Here is a 16,369-nt window from a genome sequence, read left to right on the forward strand (position 1 = left end):
TTTCTTCTCTTTAGCTCCAGAATCTAGTATCAAGCCAATGCTCAACAAATATTTAATGACTGGGCTTCCCTGGTGGTGCAGTGGTTGAGAGTCTGCCTGCCGATGAAGGGGACACGGGTTCGTGCCCCCGTCCGGGAAGATCTCACATGCCGCAGAGCGGCTGGGCCCGTGAGCCATGGCCGCTGAGCCTGCGCGTCCGGAGCCTGTGCTCCACAACGGGAGAGGCCACAACAGTGAGAAGACCGCGTACCAAAAAAAAAAAAAAAAAAAAAAAAATTAATGACTGAACTGTGAGCAATCAACAAACATTAAAAAAAACTTTTTAAAAAAGATGCAGTTTTAGAATGGATATATGTGTCTGTATAACTGAACCACTTTGCTGTACACCTGATACTAACACAACACTGTAAATCAACTACACCTCAACATAAAATAAAAATTAAATTAAAGAAATAAATAGAGATGCAGTTTTAAAATTTCTCCTTAGGTGGAACTGAAAGGAAAAGGATGCAAATGAAACACTCGATCTCAAATCTCAAGGTAAACATGGATATTTTGAAGAGTGAGAAGGAAACACATAAGGACAGCAGTGCACAATACTCAAAATGTGGATTATCGCAGAAGTTCAAGGTTGTGGAATCCATGACAGTATCTACTGTCATGCGCTGCATAACACATACAACCTTATGACCTCCCTCCTTAAAATCCTTCAATGTCTTTTTAAAGATAAAGCCTCATCCTTAATCTGGCACACAAGGGCCTCCACGATAAATCTGCCTCCATCTCCTAAGCCTCATCTCACACTCCTCTCTATCTTACTCACTGAAATTTAGCCACACAGGCCTTCTTTCCCACTTGAGCTTTTGCACAAGCAAATCTACCAGCAATGTCTTTCATATTCTCTCCTCTCTAATTCACTCTTATACCTTGACTGCCAGCCCAAGGATTCCTTAAATTAGCTCCATTACATGGTGACAACGCGTGAGTCCGTTTTATCACATCACATATGGAAGGCAACAGAGTATAGTGTATGACTGTAACTATAATAGATTATGTGTCCTTGGTCATATCTATTTAAACTCTTTTATGTCTTGCTTTCAGCGCCTGTAAAACTGAGGTAAGTGTAGAACTCACTTCATAAGATTATTCAAAGAGTTAAAGGAGATAGTTCACGTACAGCACTTGGAATTGTGTTACTACATAGTAAAAGCCCTCAAAGGTCACTGATATCATACTTACTTAGCTGTCACCCTGCCCACCCCAAGAGTTCCTCTACGGCTGGAGCCCAGGAACCACACGAGCCTGTTCATTTCTGTATTCTTAGTCTCAGCCCGGAGTCCTGAACATAGCTGGCCTTCGATAAGTAATTTAAAAAAATAAAAGCAAACCGGCAAAAGCTTTGGCTTCCACATTTGCCTCACTAGCTGGATGACTGCACGCGAATCACTCATTCCACCTGGGCCTCGTTTGCCCTTATGAAAAACGTAATCTCGACCTCAAAGAGATTTTGGACGAACAGGGCGATGCATCCAGCAAAGTACACCGCCCATCTCCCAACGCCGCACAAGCGGTCGGGGCTGATAACGAACAGAGTGAACAACCGCGTCTCCCCTCCCCCGCCCTCCTCCAGCCCACACCCCCTTACGTCGCCCTCGGTCCCCGATCCCTCGGGACTTCAGGCGTGGGAGCTCCGGCCCCGTGCGGCTCCCTCCAGATGCCCCGCACCCTCCTTCCTTCCTCGCCCGGACGGACGCACTTCCGGCGGATGTGGGTGGGGGCAACCCCGGAAACGGAAGTGAGCCGCGGGGTCGGCTGACGGTAACAGGCTGAGAAGCTGTTCGCAGAGCGAGTTGAAGATGGTGAGTGAGACCCTGGGCGACCCGAGTGGCCTGCGGGCTCGGATCCGTGGCCGCAGGAGCAGGCCGCCGCTCCCCAGCCCGTTCCCCGGTGGCGGCGGCGGCGGGAGGAGGAGGCCGGCCTCGGGCGCCATGATTTGTCGAGTCACGGGGTCCGGGGGTTCGTGGCCGCCTCCTGGGCAGGGCTCCGGCGCTGGTCCCGCGAGCGGCGCCTCGGCTTCATCCTTTCCCACCGCCTCCTCTCTCCCATCCCCAAGTCCCCCAGTCGGTCCCGACCCCGGCCCCTTCCCGTAGTTGGCGCCGACCCGGAAAGGACACCCCCAAAAGTGCAACGGTCTGGGGTGCGGCGCGGCCGACTACCCCTCCCCCGAGGGGAGGACCTTTGGGAGCCTAGTGCCCGACATCCTCACCCACCCCTGACCCTCGGAACTGCCTTGATAACAAACCCACAGCTGTGGGTCCCTTTTCCATCACTCAACTTTGCCCCACAAACATTTCTGGGAGCTCGTAGTATGGCCGGTGTTGGAGGGGGGAAAATTGGATAGTTGCTACTCCCCGTTTGTCAGTATTGTTATTGGGTCTCCTCCTGCCCCGCCCCTTCTCTCTTTTTAACTTAAAAGTTTGATGTTTGGGAGAGATTCTTGAATCGTCATTGCTCGCGACTCTGATACTACCAGTACTGCTGCTGGGCCATCCAAATCTAGAAAGTTTCTGTTGGTAAATACTGCTGAACATAGTAAAGAGGTTTAATAAACATCCTCAAGTAACCAGTGTTAATTAACTTTTCATAGATTTGTTTTCCTCTGCTACTTTATTAGAAATATCATGTACTGATTCTCATGTTTTACAGGAGGGAATTGGGAAAGTGATAACAGTAGATCCCAGAGATCAGGATCCCCCTTTTCTTTGTGTGTAGAGGAAACTTTTCTTCCGTTACTCTACAATAAAGCAGTCTGGGAGAAGGAGAACCTTTATGTAGGAAAGCAACAGAAGGTGTTTTTGGAAAGGTACAATCATACAACTCTGGTCCTGGAAAGAGTTCAGGCAGCTGGAAGGATGAGTAAACAGGGCCGGAGAGGTTCTGTGCCTTCGTCAGGTTAGTGGCCTCCACACTAGATTTCAGCTTCTTTTCCTAATTAACTGTGACTTCTATGTGGGAGAGTTGAAACCTGTTGTACAGCTTCTTGAGTTCCAGGCTTCGGACCTTGGACATTATTCAGGCAAGACATTGACAAACCAATGAAAGGTTTTTGCTTTTCGTTTTGTTTTGTTTTTTTTAACAGCTTTGGTGAGGAAAATTGCTTATCAGGCAAATGTTGCTGTGCAGAATTGGAAAATAGAACAGGCTAGAGGCAGTGCTGTTAACATTATCCAGGTGTGAGAGCCTGGACTGGGGTGGTAGATTGAGGAAACCCGGGACACTGTGCAGTACCTGACCTAGTAAAATATAAAAATAAAGTAAAACATCAATTTAAAAAGCTGGTTTCTCAGAATAGTTTCTCCCAGAAGAGTATAACACTCCAAACGACCTGCAGCTGTTTTACGGTTTTCTGCAGAATTGCAGGGAAGATGTATTTCAGCAACAAGTAACTTAAACTCAGCATCTTGTGTTTTAACTATGGTAACATGTATTACATTTTAATTGCATGTTTACTCTATCTTCATTAGATTAAGCCCTGGAAGACAGATATGTATCTTCAGTATCTAGTAGAGAACCTGCCACATAGTAGATATTTAATAAATATTTGGTGATTAAATTATAGTATAAATGAGTAGGGTGACCATACACTAGTACCAAATATACCGTGAGTCTTTCTTTTTATTTTTTTTTATTTATACCATCCTGATTAGGTACATTTATTTTTCATAGGTAGTACCCTCTTATGGGAACCAAAAACTTTCTGAAATTCCCTTTCTTTCTTAGCTCCTGTGACTACTCTCTTCTAGCTGTTCTCTCTGTTCTTAATCCCATTTTCCTTGTTCTTCCTTGTCCATAAGGAATGGTATTCCCCAGGATTCTGCCCTCAACATTTTTCATTCTGTGCCGATCATTCTAACCTAAGGGGGGATCTTTCCAATAAAAGTAAATCTGATCATGCCATAACCCTTCAGAGGCTCTCTGTCTATTTCAGAATAAAACAGAAGTTTCTTTGCATATTGAAGCCTTTTCATTTTTTCTTTTGGCCAGCCTTTACTGCTCTACTCAGACATGTAGTTAGCTGGTCATCTCAAACGACTTGTAGCTTGCTCATTTATATTTTTATACTTTTACCCATGTTCTTGTTTTACGTGAATGCCTTTCAATCTGACAGCACTCAGAGATCAACTCAGGAATCCTTCCTACCCCAAATTCGATTTTATTCACTGAACCATGTATATTCCTCTACCATAATGCTAAAGCTCATGGTACTTGTCTAGACTGGGCCCTTTGAGGGCAAAGACCTTATCCTTTCTTTCCAGTGCTTAAACAGTGTTTTTTTGAACTGTTTATATTTAATAGTGTTTTTCCTTTCTGTTGTAGAATGCCAGAGGACTTGGATCTCAGCTAAAGGACAGTATTCCAGTTACTGAACTTTCAGCAAGTGGACCTTTTGAAAGTCATGATCTTCTTCGAAAAGGGTATATGGGGGAATTGGGACTTTGACTTTGTTATGGTAAAATGTGAATTATTTCTCACAGTATTCTTTAAATATTTTGATAGGCCATAAATGTATATTTAATTTAGGAGGTAGCAAGTAATACACTTTAGGGGAGGAGGGGGAGGGTAGGATTGGATGTGTTCTATAGTGGAAGAAGCATCTTATCAGAGTAGTAGGTTCCCAGGAAAGGGCATCTTCCTAGGAGATGTTACCCAGTAGCATGATTTGGTAGGATTCTTCTTTGTGCTGCTGATAACTTGGAGAGCCATTTGTCTCTTCATCTTATTAACTTGTGGAGTAATTGACTGTTCTTTGGGAGACACTAGAACATAGCAGTAAAGAGCATGGACTCTGGGTTTTGGTCCTGGCTCCGCCATTTACTAGATGTATGCCTGTGGGCAGGTTACTTAATTGTTCTACGTCTCAGTGTCCACACCTGTGAAATAAGGCTAGTAATAGCATATATGTTATTTTGAATGAGCTAACACATGGAAAGTACGTAGACCAGTACATGGCATTAGTAAGCACTGGGTAAGGCTTAGATGCTCTTATTTTTCTCTTCTAGTTTCAGTACAGTTATGCCCCTTCCCTCGATTTTCTATATTTTTCTATATGTTTAGGTCTGAATTTCTAGTTCTGGTCCTTCTCCTTGGCAGATTGTTTTTCTGCTTAATCAAATAAGGATAATGCTTTCCTCCCTGCTTTGTATGTACTGTGTTTTGAATTTTTGAATTTTATATCTAATTTTCAGGTGTTTACTCTTACTGTCTTAGAATATCATTCTAATATTGGTCTCTGGGAGCAGACATAATACCTCACTATTGTCTTTTCATTCTGTAGTAAAAGATGCACTATATTGCCTTTGGAATTGGCAGTAGTATAGTATAGTCAGATTTATAAGCTAGCCAGTAACCCATCCGGGTGATTCGTTCTTGTTTTTTTTGTTTTCACATGAAATGCTTCTTTTCCTTCCCAGTTAGACTGTAAGATTGCCACGAGCAGAGCCATTATCAAATTCCACTTTGCGGATAATGTTCTGTACAAAGATAGTATTCAGTAAACGATTGTTGCAGGATTTCTAAGGTTTCCTTCAGCTCTCAGATCCTGGTTTGGACAATAAGATAGTCATCTTTGTATATCTAGGGTGATAAAGACCTGCGGCCTGGTTCTAGCTGTATATCACCTAATATGGTACTTTATACATAGTAGGTGTTTGGTAAATGTCAAACAGATCGTTCAACATGTGTTTACCAAAAATATATTAACTATTGAATATGCATTAGATCTGAACAAAAGAGGCTTAGATATTTTATATAATGCAAGAATCATGTCATCAGAGTAATAGTATTAAACATACTTTTTATTAAATTTCTTCTAGGTACAGGGCATCATTTAGCACCATTTTTGGGGGGGTTCTCCCCAGTGAATTGAAGTTTTGACCACCAGTATCTATAATAGATGCATTTAAAACAATATTCAGTAAATTTGACTTCTTGTCTTCCTTTGGGTGTATAGTTCTATGAATTTTAAAACATGTGTTAATTCCCAGAACCATCACCACCACACTCAGGATACAGAATAGTTTACTCATCCCCCCAAAACTCCCTGTGCCATTTATTTATACTACAACAGTGATGGATGTGATTTTGAGCTCTAGGTATTCAGTAATATATAATCTTCCATCTTAAATGTTTATTTTCAGTTTTTCTTATGTGAAAAATGAACTTTTGCCCAGTCATCCTCTTGAATTATCAGAAAAAAATGTAAGTATGTTACCTGTGTTTTTATTTTTATCCTTTAGAAAAATATTTTTAATAATACTTGATTAAGACACTTCTGGTGTTGAGCATTTAACCATGAAAAACTTGAGGCCTTGTTTTCAATATCCTAATCTTTGAGTTATCATTGTATTGCTTCACTAAAGCTCCCTTTCTACACATTCTTCTTTGTCTTTTTTATAGACATTTCTAGAGGTTAGTCCACCTTTCCATTCCTTTCATATGTTCTCCTTTGATGATCCCATTTTCTTTTATATTTATTCCCCTGCCATTTTTGCTGTTGGTCTTCCCAAGCCCATATCTCTAGCCTTGACCTCTTTTTCAAGCCCTGCATCTCCACGTTACTGCTGGGCACAGTAGGTGCACAGGTGAATACGACATAGTCCCCATCCTTAAGGGGCTGAAATTTTAATGGGAGGATAAGCAGTGGATAGGGGCTTCATAAAGTGTTGTAGAGGACCAGGGATGGAGCAAGCATCTGTGGAAAGCTTTCTAGAAGAGGGCATTTGAACAGTTTTAAAACAGTATTAACCAGATAAATAGGTGGGGAAAGGTTATTCCCCAGAGGGTATAGCTTGTACAGATGTCCTAAAGACAACCTAAAGGGTTTTTAAATAACACATTCAGAGCAAGAACAAGGAGGTGTCTTACTACTTGGGGATGATGGTGCAGTGTCACCCAGTTAACAGGAAGCTGACCTATTCCGGTTTTTTTGTTTTGTTTTGTTTCCTCCCTCTTCAGCAAGGGGAAAGATTTTTCCTTAAGAAAGAGTAGAACAAATAATTTGATGATGAAATTGAAGTTCAAATTAGACGAGAAAATAAAGGGGCCCCTGGCTGCTTTAGCTGCATTCTGGTTTCATGCTCAGAAGATGAGAAGGTTGTTTTTCAGAGATTTCAGATTAGCCATAGAAAACATATAAATCAGGTTTATGGAAGAAAAAGCTGACACGGATAGCTCGTTTTGATGAATAAGTGAACTACATCATAGATGACGCAATAGACCAAAAGACTAGGCCAGAACTTCAAGAAAAACAAAGAGGTGAATGTGAAGTTCTGCATTTGGGTTCAAAGATAAATTATACATATTTAGATGGGGTAAACCTGACTTTTTCTTTTGCGCTACCCGGGCCTCTCACTGTTGTGGCCTCTCCCGTTGTGGAGCACAGGCTCCGGACACGCAGGCTCAGCGGCCATGGCTCACGGGCCCAGCCGCTCCGCGGCATGTGGGATCCTCCCAGGCTGGGGCACGAACCCGCGTCCCCTGCATCGGCAGGCGGACTCTCAACCACTGCGCCACCAGGGAAACCCTGACTCGTTTTTTAGAAGTAGTATCAGTGCTTAGTAAGAGTATGATTCCAGAATAAAATTGCTTATTAGTACCCAACACAAATTGGACAGACTTCAGAGTTTGGGTTTCTTTTTTCCCCCAGACTCAATTACTCAGAAAGGTGGAGTTTAAGGGTTGTAATTTAATTAACAGGACCGTATAATGGGTCTGATTATTTCTTTTATGAAATCCTTTGAAGTAGATACTTTCATACTTAGAAATTTCTTACTAATTATTGTCCCTGTATAAAACTTTCTGGATCTGAGGTTATTTACACCTTTTTGCTCTACCAGTTTTGCAGTAATTCTAATCAAAAGCATTGAAATATGATTATGCTTTGTAAATACACTTTTGCAATGTGAAAAACATTCCCTTAATGTATTAGTTCTGTAAATCTAAATTTTAGGTGGTAATTTTACACCAGTGAAGGACACCTGCATGCCAGGTAAAATATAGACATACATATTCTAAAATTTGTCGAAGAAATTAGTAAAAATACTTCGTTTTTATTTCAGTTATGGTTATTGAAATCTTTCCTCTAAGTATTGTGTCACATGCGTATCAGTGCTAACTGTTTTGAAAGCAGAATGTTGAGTAACATTTAAAATTACATTGTTGTCTTTATAGTTCCAGCTCAACCAAGATAAAATGAACTTTTCCACACTGAGAAACATCCAGGGTCTATTTGCTCCATTAAAACTACAAATGGAATTCAAGGCAGTGCAGCAGGTGGGTTTATGAATGTCAGTTTGTATGCATCCCACCTGTGTGTTGATATCAGTTGGAAGGAGCCTTCTATTTTAATAACAGCTGTACAAACCTTACCTTCTCTTCTCCCCTACAACCTATCCTACTTTCCCCCTTTTAGGATATGACCTTGATTTCTACTTCATAGAGAAAAGAAGCTTTGAAATGGAAAACTCCTTTAAATTATAGGCTCACTGTCTGAAAACTTACCTGTGTTCACTTTTCATGTTTTTCTCCTTTGGGGGGTTACACTGAATCTGAGATGCCTCTAGGAATATCCAGGTGGAGGTATCTAATAGGCAGGTTGTATATTGCTGAGTATACCTGTTGCTTAGGAAGAAGATCTTCGGAAAGGTTGTTCCAAGTGTGTAAGAACTGTCCCCCCATCTGTGCTCTGGATTCTGTCACATCCATTGATTCCAGTGATTGCTGGACAACTAACAAAGAACAGAAAAACTGAAAATTTGGTTTGGCTACATTAAAGTTTGTTGGGTACAAACTATGTGCCATTGACTATATATGTATACTTTACACTGCACCATGCTACAGGTTTGAGAGGAAGGTGCTGTTATCCTAGTTCACAGATGGAAACAGGGTGACACAAGTCAGGTAACTTAGGCAAAGCCTAAGTAAGTATAAAAGCAGAATTTGAATCCAGATCTCTCTGACTGTACAGCCCATGCTTTCTCCACTGTACTTAGATACTAGTCTGCAGTATATGTATTTAATAATTGAAAAAAGTATGTAACACTAGTTCACAATGGCATTGTGGTTTTTAAAGGCCCACAGGTGACTTTGATCTTCATTTCTAGTTACCACTACTGTTTTTTTTTTTTAAATTAATTATTAGTTTATTTTTTGCTGCGTTGGTCTTCGTTGCTGCATGGGCTTTCTCTAGTTGTGGCGAGTGGCGGCTACTCTTCGTTGCGGTGCGTGGGCTTCTCATTGCGGTGGCTTCTCTTGTTGCGGAACATGGGCTCTAGGCATGCTGGCTTCAGCAGTTGTGGCACGCAGGCTCAGTAGTTGTAGTTCGTGGGCTCTAGAGCGCAGGCTCAGTAGTTGTGGCACGTGGGCTTAGTTGCTCCGCGGCATATGGGATCTTCCCAGACCAGGGATCAAACCCGTGTCCCCTGCATTGGCAGGCAGATTCTTAACCACTGTGCCACCAGGGAAGTCCCTATCGGTACTGTTTTAAAGGGTCATAACTTAAACATTTGTGTGAGCAATACAGAACAACATAAAAAATGAATAATTGGTTTACTAAATAGAATACTGCTCTCGCTGAGTTGGAATTTCTTCAGGAATTTGATCATCCCACGTTTATTAGGAACAAAGAATGGTGTTAGGCTCTAGGATTTTGCATTTCATCACGTGGTGTGTGCTTGGGTTTCCTGGACGGAAGCGAAACCCTCGAATGTGAGCAAGCCTGATGGGATTGTTAAGTATCAGTGAGAAGCTCTCAGTTTCAGTGTATATATTTTGCATAAAGTGTTGAGGAATTTTTAAAATTTTGGTTTGGGTCTCAAATGTGAACTTGCATGTTAAATTGATTAACCCACATTGGTTAAATTGATATGTTACTTGGTTTTGTGAATTTTACAAATAAAGAATGAAGAATGTGAAATTTGGTCATGTATATTTTTTCCCCTTGGTTTTTTCTAATTTTGCCTTTTTATACTTTTCCTGAAGGTTCAGCGTCTTCCATTTCTTCCAAGCTCAAACCTCTCATTGGATATTTTGAGGGGTAATGATGAGACTATTGGATTTGAAGATATTCTTAATGGTAAGTGTCATTCCATACCTTTTTATAGAGCCCCAATAATGTACAAGACAACAGCAGCAGATGAAACGTACAGCGTCTTCATCCTCGTGGAGTTTATAGCTGATTGAATTCATTTGTGTTTATTCAGTGAAATAAGATAAACTTTAATGGTAATAACTGTTTAACTGGTTTTAAAAGTGAAAATTATTTATGGAGTTCTGAGATTATAGTCATTTCAGTCAATTAACGACAGTCATTCCTTTCATATCCTGAGGATAAAGTCTGATGTGTGAGTCCAGTGCAATATTCTTAGGGTAGCTTAAACGAGGATTGTTGTTGCACTGTTCAGAATGTTTGTGGGATGTGACTAGTTTTAAAAACAACTAGAAAAAATAAGATCAAAGTTTTCTTTAAAAAATACCCACCCTTTCCTCCTAAGTAATTGTTGTGTTTCTATAGATGGTGAATAGTAAAGAAGAATCTGTCATTTTTAACAAAATTCTCTGGATGATTATATTATGTATGACATAAATGGCTTTTAAGTAAGAGCAATACATGCAGCATCCTTTATTTTTTTCTGGTTCTGAGGACGGTAAACAAATATAATTCTGTCCAGTATTACTTCTGTTCATTATGCCTCAGCAGTTTGGGAGAAACAGAAAAACCCAACAGGATTAAATTATATTACTTTTGCTTGGCTGCTAATGTCCGGTAACGAGATGCTGTGGATGCAACAGAAATCTCATGAGACTCCTCTTTGAGAATCTTCCCTGAGGGAACTTTTTGAATGCAGGAAAACCTGGAATTCCTAAGCTTTTACATTGAATTTAGACCTCATTTAAAATTAGTAAGGTGATAGCTCAGGTTTATAATTATCTTTTAGTTATAAAAATGCACTCATTTAAAAATCAGGCTCTGTAAAGTCATGTGAAAAAAAAGGGAGAGGGACTTACTGAGCATTTATTCAGTCAGTAAAATAATTGTTATACGTCAGGCACTGGGCTAGGCTTTGAATATACGACGGTGAAGAAAACAAAACATCTGTGCTTCCTAATGCGGGAGGTAAACATTAACAGTTAAAACACAAACATGTAGTTATAAACAGTGATTAAATTCTAAGAATAAAGGGAGTAGGTGTATAGTTTGTTGTTGGGTAGGAGGGCCAGGCACCTCTGGGAATATGACATATAAATTGATTCCTGAAAGATACATGAATTAGTTGAGCTAAAAGTAGAGGGAAGAATATTTCAGACAGAAGAAGCTGTATGCCCAGGGTCTCTAACCTGAGAACAGCCGAAGAGCTCTGAAGGGTTTATTCCACTTAAGAGCTAACAAGTTAGCCCTCTGTGGTTTCACGGATGCTGGCAGAGACAGACTCCTCGAGACAAAGGGCAGTTTGTTATTCACGGCAGTAGCAGAAGCCAGAGCATCAGCTTTTCTGTTGGGTCCCTAAGCTCCAGTTCCCACAGGGCAGCAAGAAGAGGGTTAGATGAAACCAGCATATAGAGTGTATTTTGTTACAGTAAGGGGAACCCCAAGTTCAGGGCACCTGAATCTTATAATGGGCAGTCAGCCTGCCTATTCTGTGCCCCAAGGGCAACATGATCTCTCTTTAGAAACAGCCTTGGAAAGAGAGTCCAGAACAAAGGCAGACAGTGCCTCTGCTTCCAAGACTTGTGGAATCAAGAAAGGCTCCTAGAGAATTGTCTCTCAACACACATAAGAACATGTTAAGAAGGCCCATGTAGCTGGAGTGTTTTGAGGGAAGTGGAAAGTAGAATAAGGTGAGGTTGAAAAGCCAGGCAGGTACAGAGGAGCCAGCGCCTTGCAGACCATAAAAAGTTTATTCAGAATGCAACAGAAAGCCATTGAGTGATTTTTTTTTTTCTTTTGACATCTGAAGACTGTAACTTTATTTTATTTTTTTCTTCAGCTCTTTTGTTTTCTTTCAATTTATAATCTTTTTTTAATTTTATTTTTTCAAACAGGTTATTAGTTATCTATTTTATGCATATTAGTGTATATGTGTCAGTCGCAGTCTCCCAATTCATCCCACCACCACCCCTGCCCCCCCTCCGACGTTCCCCCCATGGTGTCCATACCCATCGAGTGATTTTAAGCCGTGACATGTGATAGAATTTCAGATTTAAAAAGATCACTAGCGGGGGCTTCCCTGGTGGCGCAGTGGTTGCGAGTCCGCCTGCCGATGCAGGGAACACGAGTTCGTGCCCTGGTCCAGGAAGATCCCACATGCCGCAGGGCGGCTAGGCCCGCGAGCCATGGCCGCTGGGCCTGCCCGTCCGGAGCCTGTGCTCCGCAACGGGAGAGGCCACAACAGTGAGAGAGGCCCGCGTACCACCAAAAAAAAAAAAAAAAAAAGATCACTGGCTATCTTATGGACATCTTTATATATTCATTCCTTGCATCTCTGTAAGGCAGCTAAGAACTAGAAAGATCCTCTGTTTAGGTAGGTGATTTTTGTCAGGATGAGATCACTGCACTGCACTTTGGGTAGTTTCCCCGTTGTGGGGACTGTGACTGTATAATTTATGGACAGTTTATGGCTTCACCTTAGGGCCTTGCCTTAGCTGTTCCTTCTGCTTAGAGTACTTTCCCCCCTCACTTTTCAGATCCCAGTTTAAATGTCACTCCTTCAGAGACTACCCAGTCTAAAGTAGTCCCAGTCACCCTGTCACCTCATTTTCATTCTTTGCTTATCACTTTTTCAGTATTTTTCTTGTTTCTTATTTGTTTTCCCCAACTTAAATACAGGCCTCGCGAGAGCTGGGGACTTTGTCTTGTTAACTCTTGTGTCTCCAGTGCCTCATAAGGTGCTTAATCCGTGATGAGTGTTGAAAGCTGTTGCTCACCACATTCTCCTCATCACATTTGACCCAGAAGGAATTTTAAAGTCTGTAATGAGGGAGTAGTGTGTTAATCTAAGCGTGATATGAAGACTAGTCAACTGTGATGAAAATCTGTATAATTCTCCAATTTACATTTTTTAAAGTGTTGGAGGTGATCAGGGTTTTGTTTGCTTGCTCATCAGGGAAGTGCTTGGCCAAGAAAAATCTGCACATTATATTTTAAGGAAGGGAAGAGAATGTGAGGAAGGCAGTAAGAAAGTCACAACTAGCCTTTTTCTTAATGCTGAAAGTGGCCTTCCGTTTACTCTAGTTCTGTCACTTTAAGATGAGGGAACTGAGACTGACCAAGAGGCCGGGTCCTCCCTGGGAGTCTCACGGGCCAGGGCCTTGCTTACATGGTGTGCTGTCTTCTGGTGCAAGTGATTTATTTAATAAGCATGTATTTTATTAAAGTCAAAAGCTTTAAAAAGCAGAGTTTAAAAGGGAAGTTGTTATTATATAAATAAGGATATTCTTTGTTTAAATATTGAAAACATTACAGCTGAGACTCAAGTCCTCCATGTTTACCCCAAACCCATTTCTCTCCCTGCTTCCCTATTTGCCTGCTGCTTGCTTTTAGTTAGTGTATGTCCTTCCAGACTTTTTTGTGTGTCTTCATACAAATATATATAATCAGAAAATATCTGACGTTGCTTTGTGTATATATTTTTTTATCACAATTGGTATCATACTGTGTGTATCTTACGGTAGTAGGTATGCTGCATCAATACATGTATTGAGTTTTCTCTCTTATTAACAAAACAGGGCTGCAGCAAACATCTTTGTTCTTTGTACTCATGTGCGGACATACTTTTTCTTAATTTGGGTTTTGGATGCCTGTTGTATACATAGCCATTTACTCTATTAATAATTGTAACAGTATCAGTTGTTGCTAAGGTTACTTTGTTGTGTGACAGATGTCAAGAGTAGAGATTGCTGAACTAATGTGACACAGTAATCTCCAGTCTCTTAGGAGATCCAGTGAGGAAACATCCAAATTGATGTTACTCTTGGTAATCATTATTTTAATGATTATTTATTTTTACAAACTGATTTTACAGTTTATTTCGTTGGGTATTTATTCTGTTTCTTGTCCTGTGTGGAGGAGAAGAGGCTTTGTTTGTTTGTAGGAAGCTTAATGTTGTTATTCATTTTAAAAACTCTTAGGTGCATTATTGCAGTTAAAGTAAGACTTTTGTCTGACTCGTCAATACAGACAAGAGAGTGAAGGTTTTTAAGGTTTTCTTGCTCTAGACTTCTGGTTTGTGTATATATATATTTGCAACGGAACACAGAGTGATAGAAATAAAATGGGTTTTGCAAATTAGATTACGGATTGTTTAATCTCTTATTAGAGATCGTTCCTAGGGTCAACTGGAAAGCACTGGAAAACTTAAGAACTTTGAAAAAGAACTTATTCAATCTATATTTTCTTTTACAATCACCTGAATTGAGGTATACTTGACATACAGTAGAATGCACCCATTCTAAGTGTCCAGTTCTTTAATATGTTTGTTTTTGTTTGTTTTCAGACCCATCACAAAGTGAACTAATGGGAGAACCACATTTGATGGTTGAATATAAGCTCGGTTTACTGTAATGCAGTGTGCTGTTCATGGAAGTAGAGGGGCTGCATCTTGTTTATAGTCGTTTTTTACTATAATTTGACGTGCACAACATTAAAATTACTGACACATGAGAATTTTTGCCTAAATAGTATCTGTGATCATTTGAAGTTATTTGGGTCTTTGGTTTATGTGATAATTGAAGGCACTAAAGGGAGATGGTTTAAAAACTTCTAATTTATATTAAAACAATAGCCTTCTATGTCTTTAAAAAAATGTTGCTAATTAATATCATAAAACTATGCACAGGTTCCAGTTCAGCCTGTTTCCTAGTTATTTCATAAATTTAATTTTGAATAATCATTATTGGTATTTGAGCCTGCAAACTTCATAGTAGCATCTTTCAGAATAAACATCTGTTCAGTGGCAGCATTTCAAAGTAAGTACAAAATAAGACTATTATATTTTACCTTGTTTCAGTATAGTCCATTAATACTCATAAGAATAACACTTGCTTTATTGATGCTACTTAGGATTATAACTACATTCTTTGATTCTTTCAGGTTGAAAAGTATAAGTTCAGAGGTTTTGATTTTGGTCTTGTCTTTAAAGTGAAAAATTAAACAATCAGCAGATGTCAATTAAACTGTAGTACTGCATAGATTAATATATCATAAGATGCTTAAATTTAAAAAGGAAAACAGAACATTCATGTACACATACAACTATTCATGAACAAATTCAATAATAGTTTATTTAAAAATAAATCTTCCCTATGGTTGTTCTTTGTTAATAAGGTATTTTTTTATGGACCTAGTATACAAAATTAAAGATTATCAATTTCTCAGGAGTATTTTTATTGTCTAAGTCACTGATCTATGACTGAAGGCAGTGTTTTCTCCCCCCACTGGGAGTGGGGGGGGGTCATTTAACAGTGTCTAGAGAAATTTCTGGTTGTCACAACTTTGGGGAGGGTTTCCAGCTGGCATCTAGTGCAAGGAGGCTAGGGATGCTGCTAAACATCCTACTGTAAAAATTGCTCCTGACCGTTGAGAATTGAGCTTAAAACTGTCTTTGCCAACACAATATTTGCCAACCCACTTTACACTTAAATTATGAGAAAATATAGAAATAATGAAGGTTCACTAATTGATTGTTTCTAAATGTGTTCTCTTTCAACTAATTAACAAAGTTGGATATTTCTGTACCTTAATTAGTTTTAGGAATAGTAGATACTCTTCCTGACCAGTAGAAGGTACTATGAATTAATGAACATAGTTTAAATGGAAAAACTCATGCTTTAAACACAGAAATTGGTAATCATGATTAGTGCTTATTCTCTGAAGGTCTTCATGCTTGCCCCTCTCTCCTTTTCCTCTTTTACCTCCTTTGTGTTTACACCCATGATCCTTATCCCTGGGTGCCTGTAAAATCACCTGGAAATCTTGTGAAAGAATTTTGGTGTCAGGGTCTGAATCTCAGAAATTCCAGAAGGACGAGTCTGGGGTGGATCCCAGGAAGTCTACTTTTGAAAAGCTCTCCAGGGATGAGAACCTTTGATTTATATGCTTGCTTTCGCCTTTATAGTAATATTTATTAGCATCAGTTAATTCTTCCCGTGTACCTCGGTGCTGGAACGTTTGCTAGTAGTCTCTGCAAACTGCAGTGTGTGCCTGGAGTTGGGATGATTTGGGTTCCTTCATGAGAGTAAATTTCAGGTTCCTCTGAGATACTTTGCCTAGGTGCCAGACTCTTCAGTTAGGCATTTTTTCTTTCAGATGCCGTGG

At 40.1% G+C, this 16,369-nt stretch overlaps 1 protein-coding gene and 1 long non-coding RNA gene across 2 annotated transcripts in view; one reads left to right on the forward strand and one right to left on the reverse strand.

Moving 5' to 3' along the window:
• The window catches only part of LOC132413753 (uncharacterized), a 30,566-nt gene extending 28,846 nt beyond the window's left edge, over positions 1-1,720 (reverse strand). The window contains exon 1 of the long non-coding RNA XR_009516806.1: positions 1,646-1,720. This is a non-coding gene — a long non-coding RNA (uncharacterized lncRNA). The remainder of the gene's footprint in view (positions 1-1,645) is intronic.
• A 55-nt stretch (positions 1,721-1,775) lies between these two features.
• On the forward strand, positions 1,776-15,429 carry POMP (proteasome maturation protein). The gene is made up of 6 exons (XM_059995933.1): positions 1,776-1,859; positions 4,378-4,475; positions 6,198-6,258; positions 8,230-8,331; positions 10,039-10,132; positions 14,550-15,429. Exons 1-6 carry the CDS (start codon positions 1,857-1,859, stop codon positions 14,615-14,617), a joined length of 426 nt encoding a protein of 141 aa, XP_059851916.1. The 5' UTR covers positions 1,776-1,856; the 3' UTR covers positions 14,618-15,429.
• The last annotated feature ends 940 nt before the right edge of the window (positions 15,430-16,369 follow it).

This window comes from Delphinus delphis, chromosome 18, assembly GCF_949987515.2.
Source record: "Delphinus delphis chromosome 18, mDelDel1.2, whole genome shotgun sequence".
In the NCBI taxonomy this organism is placed as follows: Eukaryota; Metazoa; Chordata; class Mammalia; order Artiodactyla; family Delphinidae; genus Delphinus; species Delphinus delphis.